The sequence below is a fragment of the Pelodiscus sinensis genome, chromosome 1 (genome assembly GCF_049634645.1).
Source record: "Pelodiscus sinensis isolate JC-2024 chromosome 1, ASM4963464v1, whole genome shotgun sequence".
NCBI classification, from domain to species: domain Eukaryota; kingdom Metazoa; phylum Chordata; order Testudines; family Trionychidae; genus Pelodiscus; species Pelodiscus sinensis.
Window position 1 is genome coordinate 289751605 of NC_134711.1, and position 23595 is coordinate 289775199.

Genomic DNA, 23595 nt, shown 5'->3' on the forward strand with positions numbered 1-23595 from the left:
GCAATAAAGCTTAATTGAATGATCCTCATATGAGTAACAATGCTTGAAGCCAAAAATTGTATCACCGGAAGTATACGAATATTTGTTTTAGTCCAATTATGACTGTTTTGAGCCCCAAATGCAATATTTTCTGAGCAATTTCCACTCTAAAAATTAAACAGTGCTTTAAAAAAAAGCTATGGAAAATGACAAAAATCAAGACTCACTTTCATAGAGAATAATGCGTTGTGTTTCTATTGTATTTTCCATCACACAATCAAGATATTTTACAAACAGAACAAAATTAAGTCTCAAAACTCCTGTGATAAGAATTATGACACCCATTTTACACGGAAACAGAGAGAGAGAGCAACACACACACTCTCCCACCAAGGCCTGATTGTTAGATGAAAACAGGAACTACAGGTACTTCAGAGTCTGTAAAAATGAAGTCCGCATATATCAGGTTACCCAGCTAAAAACAATGGATTTTTTTAAATATTGAGCAAGTCAGCTTAGAACAAATTCATACAGATAACCTTTAACAGACTAGAATCTATATCTGATTCTGAGCTCTGTCCCTTAATCACTAGAGTCTTATGACTACAAAGGACTTTATTAGAGTGGGTAAAATCAATTATTTTTTTAAATTAAAAAAATCTAATCTTTTTAATTTAAATCAGATAAAAAAATACTAAATTTCTCATTTAAAAATAACAGTTGCAATTCAACATGCTACACCTACGTTTATAGTCTCAAAATGAACTAATGGCTCTCATCTGTTCAACCTTCTGGGCTTCCAATTTCAGTTTCTCAGGAGACTAACATGTGCAAAGAATGGATAGGATTGTTTTTGTTCTGTACTTATGTGATGGTGGATATGGGCTAAGCACTGAAGACTTCGTTATCTACAGATAGAGAGATAATATATAGGAAAGGGCAGAGGAAGCGTAGAAAGGAACAGTGGAGTGGAGTGGAAAAATATTCAGCACACACACCGCTTCCTATATTTCCCTAAACTTTGGCCACAGAAAAACTGTCATAGCCTTTAGGTATAAGAGATCCTATCTGGGAATATTTTGAAGAAGTTTTCCCTGGTAAAAAAAGGAAAATATGTCAAGCGTAAGCAGTGCAAGAAGATGCAGTGCCTAGCTGCAAGAATGAAACATCATAAGGAAAACTGCTTATTCGGAGAAAATGATGCAGATGAAGAAGTGGATATGTCTGAAGAATGAAGTGGATCAACTTTGTAATGCATCATTCTTCATAACTCTATTCCTTTTATCACAAGTGTGATTTAGCAAGTCAATTCCCAAGATGTTTGCTATGTTAGGAAAAAAAAAGTATAGCTTAGTTAATCCTCATGGCTTGTTGGTTTAACTAAATCTATCACCCTAGTATATAGTAGAGAGATCTAGAATTGCCATTGTCATTTTATTTTATATTACATAATACCTGCCCCTTATTTTGGAACATCATGGTCACAGTCCATATTGACAATGCTATAAATCTATTCCCAATTTTACATCAGCATACCTCAGCTTTCCCAAATGAATCCCATACTATACTTGTTTTAAATGGGACTTAATTTTGAAGTGCATTCTAAGCACAGTCGTAGCTTTTTAGTAACTTGGAATCTAATCTGCATCGAAATGACAATGGGAAAAATGAGAACTAGTTGTTGAAGTTTTAAGGACACTGTACATTTAATGTTCTGGGGACTTACCTGTAAGAGTTGATAAACTTTTTTTTATTATTTTCAAATTTTAAGGACAACTGTCAGCTGGCAACTCAGGAGGCTGCTGCAATTGCAAATGTGAAACATTTTAGATTTAGTTTAATAAAATACAAGTGCTATTGTGTTTGTGGGTGCAATTTAGTTCTTATCATTCCTAATGTATTGCTACTGCATCTGCAGCTTGACACAGGTAATATCCTAAATTAGGACAAATCAAGATATCTAAAAAAAAAAAAAAATTTACAGAGAATACCCCCTTAGATATTGTAAAAGGCTGTACTGAGTTGTAAATTAACATGTTTTAGTGATTAGATTGGCACTATGGTTTAAGAAATGTGAAATAGTATCAATGGAAAACTTGATTTAAAAATCAAGGATTGTTTTGGTGATTCAAATTGCCTGGATTTAAGTCAATCCACCCTGGACTCTACTATGCTATGTAATCTGTATAGTGTTCAAGGAACCTTAAAACTTGCAGGTAGTGTCAACATTTCCACAGGCACATTGTCTTACTGTAGATAAGACCTTGACTTGCAGTGTTCCACTAAATCTCCTGATTCCACAAGAATATTGCAACAGATAGCAGCAGTTTCCAGATAGTAAAATCACTTTTTCTTAAGGATAAATTTATCAGTCATGCAGAGAAGACTGGAATTCTGTGAGAACTTGACAGATTTTAAGCCAGTGGTCCCCAACCAGTAGATCGGGGTCTACTGGTAGATTTTGTAGCCTCTGACAGGTGATTCTGACTGCTTTGGCCTGGAAGCTATCAAGCGCTGGCACTTCAGTTGCCCCTCCACCCACTGTTAGGGTTGCCAGATACTTTAACAAAAAATACCGAACATGGCAGGGGACAAATTGGTTGAGCCAAAACACAAACAAAAAAATAAAAATAAACAACCCACGCACACAAAAGTCACTGCGCCTTTAAATTTCTACACTCCCTGCTCTCTTCACCCCCCCTTCCTCCCCAGACACGGCAGGGGAAGAATGTCCCAAGTGGTCTTCCGTCAGAAAAAAAACTAGAAAATACCAGACATACTGTCTGCTTTTTTTAAAAACCAGACAAAGGTCAATACCAGACACCTGGCAACCCTACCTACTGTCATGCTGCTCCTGCCCCTCTGCAAGCCTCTTGCTTGCTGTGTAGTGTGTGGGAGGGAGAAGAGGCAGGGCTTTGATGTCAGGGTGTCCCTCTCCTCCCCCCCCACTCCACTTCTGTACTCTTATCTCCACACAGAAAGAGGAAGCTTGGCAATGTAAATCTGTCACTCACACTTTGTGTGTCTATCACTCTCACAAACACTCCCTGTCCTCACTCTAATCTCAGACAACACACACGTGGGGGGATTGTTGTTACTTCTTTTACTACTTGCAAAGTGTGTTATTTTGAGTTTTGACTGGTCTGTGGATTTCATAATTTTAACTTCTCACTCTTAAATTTAATTCTTTGAGTAGTGAGTTCTAAAATGCCTAACCCGTTGTGGCTGGAGTAATTATTCCTGTGGTAATTGGTGCTCCTGGACGTGCCTGACACATCCCTGCAGCCCCTGAGAAAGGCAGAATAGGGGGTATCCATACCCTGTGCTTGCCTGGAGACACCACTCCTGCAGCTCCCATTGATCAGTAATAGGGAACAGTGGCCAGTAGAAGCTGTGGGCTCTGTGCCTGTAGATGAGGGGCAGCACATGGCACCATGGAGCCATTGCTGTACATACCTGCTGCTTTCAGGAGCAGTGCAGGGCCAGGGCAGGAGTAAACCTGCCTTAACCCTGCTGCTCCACCACCCGGGAGCCATCTCAGTTAAATAGTGCCCAGCCAGAGCCTGCTTCCTGAATCCCCGTCCCAGTCCTGAACCTCTTCCTATCCCAGAAGTGAGCTCTCCTGCACACAAACTCCTTCCCAGAGCTTGCACCTGCAACCCCCTCCTGCAACCCCTCACTCTGGGCTAAGCCCGGAGCTCCTCCCACACTCCAAACCTCTTGGCCCAAGACTAGCGCCTTCACCACAACCGCCTACCCCAGCCTGGTGAAAGTGAGTGAGGATGGGGGAGGAAGGAGAATGGAGTGAGCAGGGTTAGGCCTTGAAGTGGGGCAAGGGTATTTGGGTTTGAGGTAGATTTTACATTGCACTTAAACTGAAAAAGTGATCTTGTGGTTAAAAAGGCTAGAGACCACTGCTTTAAGCCATTGCTCTCTACAAACAAAGTGAACTGATCATAAAGCAACATGGTATCTATCAGTGCTTTCTGATGCGGATGTCAAATCATTTTACCAGGAACTTCCAAGCATGGATTGTGGTTCTTCTAGAATTATGCAGAAATACCAAAATGAATGAAAAGCCATTATTACATTGTACATCTCCATTCCTGCTTAAAGTGTGGCGCATAACCTGTTCTGTGAATAGCTCAGTTCAAGAACTCTCCTAATAAAAGAACATTAACCACTACCTGTGTGTATATAGATTTTCACAAGACAGTACAGAATTTTTTATTTAGTCAGAGTACAGTGCTTTATGTACAGCACAAGTAATGGCAATTCAAGCTTACCTATCCACGTCTCAGTCTTATTATGAGAAGATAAATTTCACAAGTGAGAAGATTCACCTCTACTTACAGATCCACCAGTTACACAATGTTTGTATTGACATTTGCCACTAGGAACTAGACTAAGATCATCAATCCATTTCACACAGGCCACTGTACAGCCATCAAATGGACACAACTACTAAATCACAACTCCTAAAAATTACCAAAAATCATTACTAAATTAATTCAGATTGAATTTGGGACCTTAAGGCAAAAAGATTTCTATTCAATTATCAATCCTCCAAAACACTAATTCCCCTCTTTGCTGTCAATTGGTCATTTTTGTGTGGAAATTACAAGAAAAACATTTTTGGAGATGTGATATCACAAACATAACTTGTGTCAGAAAAACAGAAGCTGGCAAATCACACATGACAGCAAGACTACTGTCAGACTCTCCCTGTAACTTACCAAAGCAAAGCAAAACAAAACCAGTAACAATGAGTAATTTGAATGAAATATCAATGTTCCGCCATCTTTAGGTACAGTAGCCACACTTTCTAAGGGTAATATCTTATCTGAATATTGAGGTAAAATAAATAAGTGGCATAAAAACGATTGTTAATTTTTTTCCTACACAGAAAAAAATGAATGTATTCATTGGGGATGCGAATGTGTACCCATGTACACTGTTAACCAATGAGCTTATGTAGTAGTATTAGTGGGAAACTCGATTTAAAACCAATTATTTTTGGTACCTTACTTCCAGTTTCAACTTGCAGACACTATCTTATGCTTTTGTCAGCTAAACTGGAGAGCCCTAAAATATCACATCTCTGATCCTTGCATAAATACTTCTAGATCACGATTAAGTCACCTCAACCATCTCTTCAACTTCCTTGAATTTCTCATTGGCAGATGCATTTTCCAGATCTCAAATCAGATCCCTCTCCAATCTTGTGTCCAACAAAACAAGATATCATGTTCCAGTCAGTCTCACAAACATTTAAACAAAGATAGTAGCCCTCCCTGCTCCTATAAGATATTCCAGTTTACACATCCAAAGACATTATTGGGCTGCAGAATCCCACTTACTTCTGGCTCTCCATTGACAATTACATTTCTAGAACTGTCTGAAAGTTTTTAATCCATTTAATTTTGTTTAAACTTACTGTGCTCTGCACTACTAAGTCAAAACCTATACAGGAGTCTATTACATCATAGTTGATTGTATTAACCAAACTAGTGATATCAAAAAGAGTCAAAATCATTATGAGACTTGTATTCCATGAAATTATGTTGAATGACATTTATATTTCCAGCTTTTCATTCTCTGATACTTCTCTGCCCATCATTTCAAAAATGTGTCTGATCCAAGACTGCTGATTACAAGTTATTTTAGGAAATGCTGTTTAATATCCATGTTTATGAAAAAAATTAATCTATTTTCATTCCAAATACAGAACAGAAGTATTTAATAAAACACCTCTCCCTTTAATGCATGATTGACAATTTTAGTCTTTACATCTAGTAATAAATTATACTATGGTAGGGTTTCTTTTGTTCCGGAGACTTTAAAAATTGTTTGGCCTTACTCCTGTTGACAAATTCCCACTGGTACCTTTATCAATTGTATATTTTTAAATCTTCTGTTGTATATTCATTGCCATATACTGATTGCTACTTTCAAATCCCTTAGTAATCAGAATGGAATTATTTTGTTTCGCTTAAGAAGCTTATGGTAGTATTCAGCTTCGTATTGTTTTATGCGGTCATTTATTCCTTTAAAAATATCAGGCACTGATGAGTTCCACCAAAAATCTCATGGTGATATAACAATGCATTGTGCAGAATTTACAAATTTATTCGATTTTGTGCTTTTGGCCATGAAAACAAGAGGTCGTTGTTTCCTTCTTAAATCTTTTACAGTTACGCTTCGAGTTGTGCCAACATGCACTGGAAAGTACCATAACTAATCATCTTCAAATTTACCTGAGAAATCCTGTAAGATGATCTTCCTACACATGTTCCCAACAGACTTCATAGAATTTTCTGCTCTTCTCCCTGCCCTGGTAAAGGTTCTGATACCATATGCATGATTTTATCAATCATCTCTTCTCTCCTTCCCCTCCACCAATCATTCCAGTTTTAGAAGGAAAGCTTTTTAAGAAAGAATGCCATAAAAGTGATTACATTCTGGGTCATCATTCTGTAGCCTAATCTCTTTGACCAAAATGTGTTATCCTAGGTTGTATGAGCTGCTTTGTCCTAGAGGAGTACAAGTCTCTCAATGGTCACAGATTAAATGCAACTGCTGATGTGGCAGAGTCATGACCTCTTTTTAATGGCTTTGGGGGAACTCAAATAGCTTAACACACAATTTGTGATAAATTTTCATTCACAGACCTGAATCTTACTTATTTGCTAGAAAGTTGACACTGACTAAAGCATCAAAGTTACTGAGTGACAACACTGTGATGCAAGCCTCATTATTAAACACAAAAGAGAGAAACTGTCCACTTGGAGTCAGGGGACCCTACAGAGTCTGGGTCAGAGAAAGATATTAGATAACTGAAGTACACAGCCACTATTTACTGTTCAAACATCAAAATTTTTTACACATTATTACATGACCACAACCAATCACACACTAAATACAATTTCGTTCCTAATTACCACTATAAATACAACAAGTTCTGGATATCCCCGAGGACCTGACATTACTGGTTACCATCTTGCTTTATCTTACTTGCAAAAGAATGGCAAAAGAGGAATTTGATTTTGATACCAGAACTGTAGAAAAGCAAAGTATGTGATGATTAGGTATGTGGCAGTGGATCAAAGCAGCACAGCTGTGCCTCACTGCCTAAAAATAGTAAGAATTAAAAAAATAGGGGCTAGCTTAGAAAATAGCACACTACATTTAATTAGGGATACCAGTGTTGCTAAACATATAGACTACGTCTAAACTGCAGAGATTTTTTGCGTGAAAACAGTTGTTTTTTCACAAAAAAACCTCACAGAGCATCCACACTACAAGTGTGTTTTTGCGCAAAAAAAGTGCAGTAAATCATCAGAAGACAGGGCTTTTTGTGCAAGAGTTATTCCTCTATGAGGAATAAGCCTTTTTGCACAAGAGCTCTTGTGCAAAAAGGCGTGTGTGGACAGACAACAGTGGTTTCTTGCGCAAGAAACCACTATCAGAAAAAGCACAGGTGCTTTGATGGCCATTCTGTGAATGGCCATCAGAGCTTTCTTGTGGAAGAGCATCCATGGCAGTGTGGATGCTCTCTTGCGCAAGAAGCCTGCAGTGCAGACATAGCCATAGGGAACTTCCCTTTTCATTGGTTTTCAATAATCTTGTAATTAAAAAAAAAAAACTTCACAAAAGGTAACAAACTGTGTTTAATCTCTTTGTTCACATGTTTAACAGAACAGCAAGTGTGAGTATCAATGAACAAGGGTATTTCACACACCAACCATAACACTCCAAATTCCAGTTAGGAAGCATTATGTCTTAGTTGTAGTTTGAGAAATGCAGTGGTTTATACCTTTATTTAACTCCTAGGCTGTGTCTAGATTACATCCCTCTTTCAACAGAGGGATATAAATTAGGCACTTCAAAATTGCAAATGAAGCCGGTATTTGAATTTTGCATCTTCAATGGCATAATACACATCATGGAGCTCTTTAGAAAAAGCACTATTTTGAAAGTAAAACCATGGTCTAGATGTGGTTCTTTTCAAAAGGGAAGGCTACTGATCCACGGCTTTTCCTCATTCTAATTCATTATCTCTAGGAACTGGAAGATGAAGAGACAAATGTCTCTGAAATGTCATTTTTCAACACAAACCTTGGAAAAAGGCTAAAAATGTACTCTAGATACTAACATAGCCAGAAGCATGCATTGGATGAATTATCATTATGTATAACTATATATTTATCAATTGCTGCTTCTGAGGCAGAGAGAATACTGTTTTCCTAATACCAGAAAAATTCCCACAACACTGAGCACTACTGATTCATACTTAATTATAGAACACCAATTTTCTTGCATCTTCACACTCCTACTTCCTTAACATTACTACAGAACTGCACTCCAGCAAGAATAACTGCCTGAAAACTACTATAAGCCTGCAAAAAAACACTACTCACCCCAAAACTACTTTGAAGCAGAAGCGGTGAAAACATGAAAACAGTTCTGACAAGAAGTGGTACTTTGATAGCAGGAAGAATAAAAGATCTTCCTGGGCTAGGGAGTTGAGAAGCAGACCAGAAAAATCTGTCATTGTTTAAAGAAATTTAAAACTGATTGAAGCCATCTCTTCAATAAAATATTTTTTCCAGCTTTCTTAACTGATACAAAATAAAAGCTCTCTTGTCTATTTCAGGGTCACCGCTTCCTAAAGCTCCCATTGGCTGGGAGCAGAGAACTGTGGCCAACAGGAGTTGAGAGAGGCTGTATCTGCAGATACACAGGTTTGCCAGCTGCTTTTTTTACCACAGCTGGCCTGTGGGCCTCTTATTGCCCATCTTTGTGTTAGAAGATCTTTTGTAACTTGTTAAAGCTCAGATATAAACACAGAGACATATATATACACCCAAATGAAACAGTAATTGGTACATTTAAACTTGCTTAATGGTCATAATTTATTGTTTTGCTATATTTGTTTCACTTAAACCTGGGCAAAATAGCTTAGAAAATCCACATGGCCTTTATTTTCTTTAAATGCAAAGCCAAACCATAAAAGCTTTACTCAGGACATGCTTTTTGTTTTGAGGAATCTACAAGATGTATTGTTTAATATTCCATAGGGCTTTTGAAAATAGTTTTTGTACAACGGTTTTACCTAAAATGATTTAAACAACAGTTACTGTAGCACTGCTTTAATTTGTCAATCATTTCAACTAGAGCCACAGAATGCGCCTGGTTTCTAAGGGTACGTCTAGACTACATGCCTCTGACGACAGAGGCATGTAGATTAGGCTACCTGACAGAGTAAAATGAAGCGGCGATTTAAATAATCGCCGCTTCATTTAAATTTACATGGCTGCCGCGTTGAGCCGACAAACAGCTGATCAGCTGTTTGTCGGCTCAGCGCGATAGTCTGGACGCTCCCCTGCCGACATCAAAGGGAGTTGTCGACAACCCAGGTATGCCTCATACCAGGCATACCTGGGTTGTCGACAACTCCCTTTGATGTCGGCAGGGGAGCGTCCAGACTACCGCGCTGAGCCGACAAACAGCTGATCAGCTGTTTGTCGGCTCAACGCGGCAGCCATGTAAATTTAAATGAAGCGGCGATTATTTAAATCGCCGCTTCATTTTACTCTGTTGGGTAGCCTAATCTACATGCCTCTGTCGCCAGAGGCATGTAGTCTAGACGTACCCTAAGGTAGGGTGTGTGTGCATATACTGTCTTTTTGGCTACGTCTACACGGAGTGTGGGTTTTTTGGCAGAAGATATGCAAATGAAGTGCTCATTTGCATATCCTCCTCCAATCCTTTTTGCTGAAGAGGTTTTTGCGATAAAAAGCCCTGCATAGACAGGGCCATTTGTCAGGAAAAAAACCTTTCGCACAAGAGCTGGTAAGCCTCATTTTTGGAGGAATAAGGGCATTTGCACAAAAGGTTCCCCCCCCCCCCCCCACAAATGACCCCCTCTACAAGGGCTTATCGCAAAAATCTCTTCCACAAAAAGGACTGGAAGAGGATATGCAAATGAGAATGAGATACATGCAAATGAGCATAATATATGCAAATTAGCATTCTATTTGCATATCTTCTGCCAAAAAAACCCACAGGGTAGATGTAGCCTATGTGTGCGGTTTTAGCTCTGCACAGGTACAAAGGTCTGCTAACCTTACTAGAACTGCCTGGAAAGATCACAGACTCCATTTGGTGGCTAAAGTGCTTGAACAGGTTTATTGTTGACGAAGCACGGAGCTAGCACCCTGCTTACTGGTTTCAGTACACTAACACATGAATACCTATTCCAGTGGGCCAGTTTAGTCAGCAGTGGGACTTTTTCCTGTCCTTTAGCCCAAATGGCTAAGGCAAGGTATTTTAACATTTATGTACTACCTTATTTACGTTACGCCATTTATTGCTTTTTGTTTTAAAATGTTTTAGATAACATTTTAATTTACCACTTGTTTTGTCTAAAATTTTGATGGTTTTTAGACAAAGTACACAAAGACATTAGTATTTGTTACTGTATTGCTACCCTGGGGTGTACTTGTGCTAGCCTGCTAGAACGTGTTTACATATTCACTGTTTTATTAACATGAGCAGTATCTCTGCCAAGTTTATGTATTGGACACTGAACTTATAGGCATTTACTTTACAGAGGTGGGAAAACTTCATAATTTATCAGAATTAACCACTGGTGGGCCACCAAACAACTAGTTCACCTGACCATTTTCAGGCATGGCCCCCTGCAGCTCTCAGTGGCCATGGTTCAACATTCCTGGCCAATGGGCGTTATGGTAAGCAGTGGACTGGCCTGCACTTCTTCCTGTGGCTCCTATTGACTGGAAACAGTGAACTGCAGCCACTGGGAGCTGCAGGGAGCCGTGCCTGAGGATGCTCAGGTGAGCTAACAGTCTGGTGGCCCACGAGCAGTTAATCCTGAGAAACCACGTGCAGCCCGTGGGCCAGAGATTCCCCACCCCTGCTTTAATACACAGCCTGCTTTTGGTTTGGGCTTCATGTCTTTCACCAGGCTTAATGCTTTAAGCTTCCTACTATATTCAGAACAGAAGGGCTTCTATGAATTCACTACAGTCAAATACAAAGGGAGGCCTCTTCTGAAACCTCATGACAACTGATAACTGGAAGAAGAAATTCTGTACTTGAAAACAATATTAAACCTTCTTGTTTGAGAAATTTTGCTGGCTTGTTTAATTTCTCTTATGAGATTTGTTTCTCATGTGCTCCCCAGAAACGTAAACTGTGAATGAAAAATGTATTAATAAAGTTTATATCACTAATTGTTGCTGAAACAACATACTAGAGTTCAGTTGCTTGATTGTAAGGTTGATAACCCATCTGCACAGCAGACAAAACATATCCAAATTCTGATATAAGACAGAGTCCTCTCAGATCCCAGCTTTACGCAGTTCTATACAATCACATTTAGACTAAGGTAAATTCTGCTGAAATGTATCACGCTTTGTAATAAGCATATGTTAATTAGCATATACTTGGGGGGTGAGAACAGATCCAGGTCTCTGAACTTATGTCAGTTTTTTAAATTTCTACTGCTATACAAGTAACCTTTCTGGACAACCAGTGAGACTTCTTATATAAGAATGGTCCTAAATATGCAGTCCTTAGTTCTTCTTTTTTATATATATATATATATATATATATATATACACACACACACACACACACACACACACACACACACACACACACACACGTACTTTCTCTTAATGGATAATTTTCAGACACTCTTTTCAGTTCCAGTCACTCAAGCTTATATATATATATATATATATATAAAAAAAACCCCTCAGGTCTCCTGACTCAGTCATAGACAACTTAAATGTAATTGTCTAGAAACAACATGGAAGAAAAACAAGCAGTCCTGAGTCACCTTAGAAACAAATAGATTGGGTCAAGAGCTTTCATGGGTAAAAAAAACCTCACTTCAGATAAATTTGAGTGGAAATTAAATAATCCAGACTACATATAAACAGAACAAATATGGAAGAATTGTGTTCGAGAAAAGAAACTGCTCCTCCAGTAAAAAAGTTTGGCCAGACCACACTTGCTATAGTGGGCTGCAGTACTCCTTGAGAGAAACCGGCCGCACCCTTCCTGCATACCATTGCCTTTAGAAAAAGGGAAGGTGTGAAAAAGGGGAAAATAGCCTCAGACTCTCCCACCCGTCACCTTGGCGTGAGAACTGCGGGGCTTACCTGGTCGCATGAAACCTGCACAGTTTCGGCCCTACCCCTGGGACACAGACCCCCCCACTTGGTGACCATTGGGCCATATATGGTAATATGCAAGCGCGGGAAAGCAATGTGCAGATTTGGGGATAAATACCCATCGCACAGTTCACGCTAGGAGGTCTTCGCAACACACATACCACCGTGCGTGTGCCTTCTCGTATACTTCAAAGCGCTGCCGGCCTGATCAACCGACCAGCCACCTCCCCGACTCTCGGGCGTAACCAAGGCCTTCGCAACCAAACAGATATCTGTGAAATGTTCCATGTGCTGTGTAAGTTGGTATGTATGATTTGATTTTTTCTTGTTGTATAAGCTTAGTGTTGTAGTTGTTTTTGGGTAGTACATAGAGTTTGTAGTTATCACTGTTATTTAATTAGTGTAGCTGGATATTTTAAGATTAGAGACTATTCCCCTTGCCATTCCCATCCTTATCTCTGACACGTTTAACTAGAAATAATAGAATAAATATAATAAATACTGTAAATTCATTATTAACACGGTCTATTAAAAATCTTAGAATAAATACTATAAATTCACCACTGTCATAAATAAATATTTATTTGATAAAACTGTCCACCTGGTTCTGTCCTTCCCCCCCTTGGGTATGCATCATCGGACCTGTGATTCTCACGACAAATTGCTTAGGCTTTATGACAAAGTTGGTTAAAAAGGGGATCTGCAAGGATAGCGTATGTATAAAAACAACACATCAAATTGTCAAATTCAGAGCTTAAAAGATTCTGGCTACTGGAAGGTTAGAAGAGTACCAGCACATTTAGCATCAAAGATAGTTTGTAACGAACAGATATCTAGGTCCTCCAAGTGAAAGAAGTTTGTTTACATAGTGACACAAATTGTTCTTTTACTTTGGATAAATAGGTTTAGGCTTTAATGTTCTTCTAAGAATCTTGATATCTACTTCTCAAAACAGTCAAGCTGTTTGACAAGTATCTGCAGAGAACACAAACATTCCTATGCTATGGGTTTTAGGAATGTAAAATCCCATTTAACTGGCTAGCAACTTAAACATATTGGCTACATCTTCATTACATGCTTGTGCAAGAAGCCTTTTGCACAAGAGTTTTTGTGCAAAAACTTCTTACACAAGAGCACGTCCACACCTCAGAGCACATCGCAAAAGCGATGTGCCTTTGTGCAAGAGCACGTCCACACTGCATGGACGCTCTTGCACAAGAAAGCATGTAGTGTCAACGTAGCCATGTGCTTTTTCCCCATAGGGGTTTCTTGTGCAAGAAACTCCTCTGGAGCAGCCACACTTGCCTTTTTGCACAATAGCTGTAGCACAAAAAGGAGTTATGCCTCTTAAAAGGTGGTTTACCTATGCCGGGAAAAGCCCTCCCTCCTGTCATTTTACTGTTGATTTACTTGGGAAAAAGCACATTTGAGGTGTAGACGCTCCATGGGCTTTCGCGCAAAAACCTTGCAGTGTAGATGCAGCCTTTGTTTAACCAGTCATCCAGTTAAAAGGGGATGAGTGGTAGGGCTGCACTGCCCCTTGAGCCTCACGGCCCCCTGACTGGCAAGTGGGGGGGGGGGGAGATATTGTCAAGCAGCTGCTAAACGGAGCTGCTTCACGCTTGAAGCAGAGCAGCAAAATAAGGAAGTGCTTAGATTTATAAACACCTAAAAAGACAGATAAGTGTCTAAACAGGAATTGCATTTATTTTCATTTGACTTTTAATGAGTGTTCAACATTTGGGCTTTTCTGGAGTGCAAAGCTGGTTAGGTGTGTATCTGCCTCTTCAGGCACCCAAATACCTCTGTATATCTGGGTCTAAATCTTAAAAACAAAGCTAAAGGCTCAGATGGGAATTGTCAACAAAAGCGTAACTCATGATATTTCCCCTCTGAAAATGTCATCTTATTTCTGCCAGTTCTGGTAACGGAGGGGAAAAAAAACAAAGAACTAACTCATGAATTCATTTTCATTTCAAAATGTACCAAATGGACTTTTTAGTTTTTCCCCCTTTCAAAATCTCCCCCCACCCCACAAAGAAGTTAGTACAATTTTTCCTTTACAAAAAGCCTCTCCAAAAAATGGTGCTAACTAGTTATAAAAGACTTTGAGTTACTGAAAATCCATGACTTTTTTTATAAACACAAGAGGAACCATTTTGACAATGTCGACAGTTTGGGATGAGAGAGTTCTGTTTTAGGGGGGGGGGGGGGGAAGAGAGTCCTTTTCTGTTCCCTAAGAGAAAAAAAAGCCTTTAAAATTTTCAACCAGTTCAGTGTTACACTCACTCAAGTGCATCTTCAGCTCCCCTTAGGCTACCAGTAGGAAAGTGTACTCCACACCTTAATGCAGCAAGTTTTTAAACTGTAGTGCAGACCTACCTTCTGTGCACTAAATACAGCATGTGTGTGTCTCCTCAAGCGGTTACTTACACCTCCAGCTGTAGTGTAGATGTACCCTTGGGGGCTTGAGTGAGCTCACTCAAGAAGTCTGATGGAGCCAAGAAATAAGCCAGTGTATCCCAAAGTAAGAAAGAAAAAGATTCTTTTAGCAGATATCTAAAAATCTGGTCTTAATGATTTTTTTAAAAATCTTGTGTTACTAAAACGGCAAGATCTCCATCTTTATTTATTTATGAAGCTGCTGTAAGCAGGACTTTCACTTTAAAAAGTATTAACAGCACACAGACCCGTGAATAAGTTAAATCTCAGCACACCACTTCTGAAAGATTGCGGACCCCTGACCTATCTGGTGTCCACATGGATACTGTTGGCAGGAGACACTCCCACTGGCATAGCATATCTTCAACAAACATAATACAGTAGCGCAGTTCTGCCAATGTAGCACCTGAGCGGAGACTTGTCCTAGGACATCTATCCAACATCTAACATTCTTCTTAAAAGAAAATTTTATACGATCCGCAATAAAAATGCTAATGTTAAGTGTACCTTATCTTGGTACTATATGACAGAAGTTCCTACTCTACATTTTTGAAGAGCTTTTGCTCTCCCTTTCAAATGGAGAGCCAAAACTTATTACCAACTCCTTTTTAGTTTTAATTCATACATGAATCTTCAGCCATTTACTTCCATTGTCTTGCTGACAAAAGCCCTTGAATGTTATAACTTATAAAACACCCAGAAGAGAATATGGCGCGTGTTTCCTGAACTCCACCCTCATTTTTAAAATACAGGAGAAAACCTGTTCTCAATTACATGAGCATAATCGAGATTCTGCACTCCTTTAAGAGTAGAATCTTACTGAAAGTCCTCCATCCCCCCCTACAAACTGTTTTCCCAGTGACAACTAAGATGTCTTCTGACATAATTTTAAGTCTTTTTAAAGGGAAGTTAACTGCTGTTGCCACTACTACTACCCAATGTATTGCCCTATTCCCTCTATTGGGGCTAGTATGGTGACAGTAATCATCTAATGTTGACACCAGTGATGCAGATTTACCCAGTGAGATTGATGTTGCTTTTTGTAATCAGCCTCACAAGTCTCATACTCATATTCCACAACAAAGTTAACCAAATTGGGCTACTAAGTCAAAGCACATTAGACACTTTTGGCAGATGAAACAAGTTCAGGGTGGCTGGCTCAGACACAGCTGAACAAATGGAACATTGCACTTATTGTTGTATGAAAACTCCCATAAATTCCCCTTATGTGATATGATCATCAGAAAAGTGTGCATGTTAATTCAGAATTGCTTAAGAACTTTTAACTAGATGCTCAAAATTCCACAATTCTACAACTGAGGAAGACAGCCATATTTATTTAAAAAAAATCTGACCTGATTTATAGGAAAGTTGAAGGCAGATATAAAAATAAAAATATAGATAATGGAAGTGGGAAGTTGTTAGCAATTAACATCAATTTTATATGATTTCTAGTTTTTGATTTATAAGGGAAGAACAGTAGAGTTAAGGATAGAGTTACAAGCAGTTTTAAAAGTGTACTTAGGAACAAAAGGGATCCAACAAATATTTGTCAATACTAGATGGAAGTGGCAGCATGGTGAATAACAATGCAGAGAAGACAGATATGCTCAACAGAAATTTCTGTGTTATACCTAGGAAAAATTTGACATCATATGGCTCTCTTTCCACTAGTATTTCAGGAGGATGTTAACTAGAAGCTACTCAAGTGAAACATTTTAAAATCAGGTTTAAATAACTTGCAACCAATAATTTTAAAAGCTGTCTGAGATGGTCATTGGACTGTTAATGTTTATTTTCAGTAAATCTATAAACACCGAGTAAATTCCAAAAGACTAGAAGAAAGCTAATTCCGTGAAACTATTTCAAAAGGTTAAATAGGGATGATCCAGTAATTATAGTCTGACACTGATCTTGGACAAGACAATGGTGCACTGAAATGGGATTAGCTTAGTAAAAATTAATTGAATAATGCAATTAAAGCATCTCATCATAGGTTTATGACAAACAATCCTGTCTAACTTTTTTTAAAAGATTAGATTACAGTGTGGTTAATAAAGGCAACAATGTTGACATAAGACTTATTTAAGACATTAGACTTGGTAACACATGACTTTGTGATTAAAAACTTTATATGTAAAATTAATGTCACACAATAAATGGGTTAAAAGTGGCTGATGGATCTCAAAAAATAATTGTAAATGGGAATCATCATTGAACAGGTGTGTTTCTAATGGAGCCCTGCAGGGATGCTCTTAGCCATATGGTATTTGAATATTTTTATTAATTATCTGGAAGAAAACACAAAACTACTACTAATAAAGCTTGCAGATGATATATTGTGGGAGTGGTAAATAATGAACAAGACAGCTCACTGATACTAAGCAATCTGGATTGCTTGTAAAATGGATGCAAGCAAGATTGTTTCATTATAGCTTCATGTAAACATATATACCTAGGAACTAAAAATATAGGCCATGCTTATGGAATGGGGGATTTTATCATGGGAAGCAGTGACTCCAAAAAAGGCTGGGGGTTGTAGTGAATCATCAACTACTGATGAGCCTCCATCACAATGCTCTGGCCAAAAAAAGCTAATGCAATCCCTGTATGCATAAGCAGAGGAGTCTCAGGTAATAGTAAAAATTATTCTCTCTCCGTATTTGGCACTAGTGTAACTGCTGCTTCAATACTCCATTCACTTCTGCTGCCTAAAACTCAAGAAAGATGTTGATAAATCGAAGAGGATTCAGAAGAGAACCATGAGAATGATTGGGGTATAAGAAAAATGATGGACTAAAGGAGATCAAACAATTTAGTTTAACAGACTTGTTTTTAAATGTACAGAATAATACAGCTACATAGACTTTTTAACCACTGAAACTAACCAACGGTGGAACTGAATTCCACATCACTAACAATTTTTAAACTCAAGATGGATTTTTTCTAAAAGATATGCTCTAAGAATTATATTGAAGAAGTTCTATGGCCTCTTACCCAGGTGGTCAGACTAGATGATGACAATGATCCCTTCTGGCCTTGGAATTAAATCACTTATATTTGGATTCCTAATATTACATTTTAGCAATCCATGCAGGCCTGAAAAGAAGCCCAGGCCCATTTTGCTGTTCGCAAGCCATGAAATATATAACCACTATACCAACATACAGATACAAATTCTTCTTAACCTAATCAGGTGAATAGACAATGAAGATAGTATGTAGGAATATGAGAAATTGTATTTATTTCTCAATCTTTTTTCTTCCAAACAAACAATTCTAAGTAGCATCATTCAGAACAAATACAAGCATACAGGCAGTCCCCGGGTTACGTCCAAGATAGGGACTGTAGGTTTGTTCTTAAGTTGAATCTGTATGTAAGTCGGAACTGGCGTCCAGATTCAGCCGCTGCTGAAACTGACCAGCAGCGGCTGAATCAGGACGCCTGGGGCAGAGCAGCTGGGGTGCTGCCGGGTTGGTCCAGTAGCGTCCAGAGCGGCGCTGCAGGACCAACCGGCAGCGCCCCAGCTGCTCTGCCACAGGCGTCTGGAGAAAAGCCTAGTCTGCTGGGGGTGGAGGGGGCGTACTAGCTTACCAGGGAGACGGGGAGACCAGGGAGACGGGGAGCAAAGCCTCTGAGGACGCCAGCAGCGGGACAGCCGCGGGGCGTCTGGGCTGTCCCGCTGCCGGCTTCCCCAAGGCTTTGCAAAGCCGTGGAGGGGCTCGGGCAGCGGGGCAGCCCAGGCGTGCCTGGGCTGCCCCGCTGCCCGAGCCCCTCCGCGGCTTTGCTCCGCGTCTTCCTGGTCTGCAGACCAGGGAGACGTGGAGAAAGCCCTGGAGTACACGGGCGGCAGGACCGCGAGGTCCCGCAGTCCGTGTCCTTCAGGGCGAGCCCCGTTCGTAACTGCGGATCCGACATAAGTCGGATCCGCGTAAGTCGGGGACTGCCTGTACTTAAAAATCAAAGGTGAGAAAAAGTGTTTACACAATGTTTGGATTCTCATGAAATAATCACAATATCCCCAGCATGCAGATTTTTATGGAACAATACATCATGAAAAGAATAAGCAAATGTTTAGTTCTATTCCATGTTAAAATACTCAACTTGGGAGCTAAGTAATAATCACTACCAAAGTGCACATACCAACATAATAAAAATATAGGGAGACATTCCTATAGTTTAAAGGTAAAGCTGTTTTACATATAAGTCAAGTTTAACACTGTACTTTGATATATGACTTTGGTGCAGCAAGTGACTTATCCTGTTATGAAATACATTTGCGGTTAACTATTCCTTAGAATTTCTATTTGCCTGTATACACAGTGGTTTATGTTAAAAGGAAATATTGTCTCATTACCATCAGCTCACATAGTTATATTCTCAGAGCAAAAAAATCATGAAAGGGTTTTTTGAAAATGTAAGCCATTATTTTAAATAAAATTTGTCTTTAAAATATTTGGCCCAGTCTTGTTTGTGGTAACATCAATATTAATAGCCCTTCTCCCTATACATGTCAGTTACTTATCATCCACTACTCATGAACTAACTAGCGAACTTCAAACACGTTCTATAAATTTAAAACAATGAATATGAAGTGGCAGATATTCCACAAAAATTTGATGTCATGTTTCCTGGTTTAGATAGTCATTGAACAAAATTGCGTTCAATGTTTTTTCTTTTTTTCTTGAATATTAATTAAATTACTATCGCAAGGTTGGAGGCAATCAGGCTATTATGTTAGATTTCAGTCTAGAATATAAAATTACTCTGCAAAAAACACAAACATGAACTGCTATATTCCATTTAAACAGGATATCAGTGCTGGAAAAAAAATTGTGAAAAGTGTATTATTATTTTTCAAAAGTATCTTGTAAACTCTGCTTTAAGTTTTCAAATGTCAGATTTTAAAGCTGGTATAAGATCTATAGTAACAGTACCTTTTTAAATAATCTAAATTATTGTAAGAATTTGCATTTCCACACTGCTGCAGCACTATTAGGTGATGCTAAAGCACTCGGAGTCACAAGAGACAGCCTGAGAGGACAACTGAAATAATTCATTTACTGTATTCATTTGTGTAACAGCTAATATTTTAAGTGCCTGCTGCTTATTTACACATGGTAGTTGACCAGAGTGACCCAGCAGACAAATAAGGAGCTCAACAGATTATCTGAATTCTTATAATTACTGGATAGTTTATTTTAAATTGTGTTAAGTTTAAGGAACTTTCTACATCTTAATAGGTCAAATTCTGCAAATGAAATTATTTGCATTAAGTACAATATGTAGGTATCTGATCCCAAGAGATCACAGACATGGAAATGTTTCCCCCGTATCTGCAATGAGACAGTTAAGTACTGCTTGCAGTCTTACCCTGAAGACTACAATTTTGGCCTGTTTTAGCCTTGTAAAACAAAACTAGTCTAAAGTAACACACAGAAGGTGAGAAAGATGAATTGCGCCTCAGCCTGAAGCACAGCTCAGCAGCCAAACCTGGAAATGGTTTTTGAATAACCACCAACCTCAACACTATCTCTCTGCACTACACCTTTTTAAGAGATGCATCCCCTGCCATGTTTCCAGCCTTCAAAAAGGCCAGAGCCTTATTTCACTCTTTACTGACTACAATAACAGAAAACATAACTTTAAGATCTAGCAGCCAGGGTAACAGAAAGCAATGAGGAAGCCCCACAACTCTCAAGCTTCTCTCTCGCTGTAACCTGTGTACTACAACCAGCACCTAACACACCAGGAAGACCGGTCGGCGTCAGGAGTGCAGTACAAAAGGAGACCAAAAAACAGGACTATGTAGCACTTAAAGTGTACTACAAAATGAGACCAAGGCCGCGCAGCAAAGGGCACCGGGCAGACAATCACGTGCAACAGAAGAAAGGTGCTAGGTTTCGGGCAGCCCCCAACCTCCTGCGGCGCGTTAGAGCACCAGCAGAAACCCGCGTTCCCGCTCCACCGGGCAGACTTTCCACCGCGATGGGAACTAAGAGGCCGGAACCATCCAAGTCTTTGGAAGAAAACAAACCCCTTGAATTAAAAAAACCCAACGCGCCTCCTAGGGGTGAACCCGCCTTGGCCCTCAATCCACCCCCGGGGTTAACCCCCCTCCGCCCGGAATCCCCAGGCTTGTACCCGCCGCGGCCCCCGGGGTTCACCCCCCCTCCGCCCGGAATCCCCAGGCTTGTGCCCGCCGCGGCCCCGGGGTTCACCCCCCCTCAGCCCGGAATCCCCAGGCTTGTGCCCGCCGCGGCCCCGGGGTTCACCCCCCCTCCGCCCGGAATCCCCAGGTTTGTGCCCGCCGCGGCCCCGGGGTTCACCCCCCCTCAGCCCGGAATCCCCAGGCTTGTGCCCGCCGCGGCCCCGGGGTTAACCCCCCCTCAGCCCGGAATCCCCAGGCTTGTGCCCGCCGCGGCCCCGGGGTTCACCCCCCCTCAGCCCGGAATCCCCAGGCTTGTGCCCGCCGCGGCCCCCAATCCGCCCCCGGGGTTAACCAACCCACCCACCCAGCGAGAGGGACCCGGAGCCTAACCCCGCCTCAACAAACTCCGCCCCTTTACCTCACCCAACATGGCGGACGAACCCACCTTAGCCGCCACCGCCGCTCCTCAGGAGCTAGTCCTGATGGCCCGATTTCATTGGCCACCCTACGGCACCACGAAAGGCCACTCGCAGCCAATGAAAAGTGAGGACGGCGCACGAACCGCTAGACCCGTCTAGCTGCCCTTCGGGATAGCCATTGGCTTCCCCTTGCTCCACCCCTGATGCGCGCGCGCCGGCTACTCTGCGCACGCGCAGGCATTCGAGTGCGTCCAATCCTTTCATCGCTTTCGAGCGACACCGGGTTCAAACCCCGCCTCATGGCCGGCGAGCTGTGGTTGCTGATTGGTGACTGAGTGGCGCTAGTTGGGGGAGCCTACGCCTGGCGGCCATGTGAGTCCAACGGAAGGAAGGTCTGGAACGGGGGGGGGGCAGATTCCGCTCCCGAGGCAGAGCCTAGCCACGCCCACAGGAGGGGTGTGGCCCGTTCGGGTAACGGGGCGAGCGAAGGGCTAATGGGTGGTCGCCTGCGAAGGTACCGTGTCCAGCGCCGGGGTTGCCGCGTTCGCTCCGCTGCTAGTGGCTGGGGGGCAGGCCCTGCGGTGCCCGGTCTGTCCCCTCCCCGGCCCCTGCGGGTTTTGGAAACTGATTCTGTGCGGGATCGTTAGCGAGGCAGCGGGATCGGGCCTGGCCCGGGAAGCGGGCTGGAGCTGAACGGGAATATCTCCGCAGTTAACAGCTGGCGGTCTTGCCTAATGTATTTCGTCCCCCTCTCTCCTCCAAAAAACAGAACCGGAAAATGCAGTTGGGTCAAACCTAGCTGTGATTATTGAAATTTTCTTTCTTTGGCTAGATTGCAAATCTGTGCCAGATCTTTTGGAGTAGTTCTTATTTAAAGAGCATTTCCCCCACACTTTTACAAATCAGTGGTAAACAGACACTCCAACGTGTCCGTATTCCTAGTCCTCAACCTGCAATCAGTCGTACACGTGCTTAAACAAAATACAGGACTATGTAGCACTTTAAAGCCACATTTTAAAGCTACATTTTAAGCACGTGCTTAAGTGAGACGTCTCACATACTACGGTTAAGTCAATGGGCATGCAATCAAGCATTGTGTGCAAGCTTAGATCCTCTTATATTACCGGATATTGGGGTTTGATGGCAAATGCCCAACTTGATTTAAAAAACAACGACAGATCTTTGCTTTCTTTCCTTGGGATAATAGGATCTTAGATAATATCCTTTTAAATATATTTTAAAACTGTTCATTTTAGTGGTAGTGTACTCTTTATTACATTCATGTTTCTGGTCTCTCTCTGGTGGCAAATAATGCTCGTTGCTAGGTCTTGGAAAACAATCACTATAAATTACTTTAAAATTCTTTTTTTTTTTAACTTACAGAGAAATGGAATTTTCTTGGCCCAAAGGAGAATGAAAAGTGGTTTCATGAGACCAAAGGAGGTGCTAAGGTTTTTGGAGAGATAACATTGCAACAATAAAGAATTGTTGGCAACTGAAGATTTGCTTCTTGTTGCTTGAATATTGGTTTTCATTGGAAATTTAACTATGCCCCTCATTCAGCATGGAATCTGGCACTTTCTCTAAGAGCAATATAATAAATTGAGGAATAAGGTTCTAGGACAGCAAGTTCATAATGTTCTATTTTAGCCTGGATTTAGTGCAGTAATGTTCTAACTGTTTTTTGAAGCACAACGTACATGTATGCAACTACTTCAAAGGATGGAAAAAGAAAAAAGTAAGATTTTTTTTTTTAATAAAGCATTTTTAATAGTCATTAAACACCTCTTTTGAGGGAGTTTTATATAACTAAACTGGGTGGGATTGGCCAGCCTTCATGACACAGTTTGACTAAAGCCTCTGAGTTTGTACTGATTTTTTTTTTTTAAAGAATGTATATATCATAGTGGTTTGCTCTTCTCGTGATTTTCCCTGTAAATATCTTCTGAGGCAATGCTCTTTCAAATGCCTATTGTAGTTAAAGCTAGCTGAGTGAAAGCTGTTTGGAGAATCTTGGTAAGAAGCAAAAGGCTGCCAGCATCTAATTTCTATGTAATCTTTTTATCTAGATACCTATAGTGTGCCTGGCACAATAGCATCTGAGTGCCTGGATGTAGAGACCCTTAGCAATGTCGGTGGAGAGAGAAGTGAAGGTGATGTCATCTATATATTTTTCATTATGGGGGACTTAGAGGAGGTGTCAGTAAATGAATAATGCTTGTGGGAATGACAACCTGAAGACTGAAATTGTGTCTACCATTGGATATGTGTAACAAGCAGCTGCAGTGCAAGTTCCCCATTTTAAGCTAGAGAGAGACCACCTTGAGGGCTAAGCGAGCAATTACTAGAGATGTCAACATGTAGATACATGATTAACCAATAAATTTGGGCTTATGGG

General features: G+C 40.6%; 2 protein-coding genes across 8 annotated transcripts in view; one reads left to right on the plus strand and one right to left on the minus strand.

Moving 5' to 3' along the window:
• Positions 1-21366, minus strand: part of CAB39L (calcium binding protein 39 like) — a 111560-nt gene extending 90194 nt beyond the window's left edge. For 2 of the 3 annotated variants that reach the window (XM_075919073.1, XM_006121344.4), the window contains exon 1: positions 21224-21362. The gene's annotated coding sequence lies outside the window, so the exon portion shown is untranslated. Of the gene's footprint in view, positions 1-21223 lie in introns of all 3 variants that reach the window. The other variant, XM_006121347.4, reaches the window with a different exon arrangement.
• Positions 21367-21398: 32 nt separating this feature from the next.
• Positions 21399-23595, plus strand: part of SETDB2 (SET domain bifurcated histone lysine methyltransferase 2) — a 39247-nt gene continuing 37050 nt past the window's right edge. For 2 of the 5 annotated variants that reach the window (XR_012900676.1, XM_075919059.1), the window contains exons 1-3: positions 21577-21711; positions 22581-22935; positions 23267-23350. Coding sequence is in view for 3 of the 5 variants with exons in the window: in XM_075919059.1 (XP_075775174.1) it covers positions 22902-22935; positions 23267-23350 (118 nt within the window). In the remaining 2 variants the exon portion in view is untranslated. The other 3 variants (XM_075919060.1, XM_075919061.1, XM_075919063.1) reach the window with 3 other exon arrangements.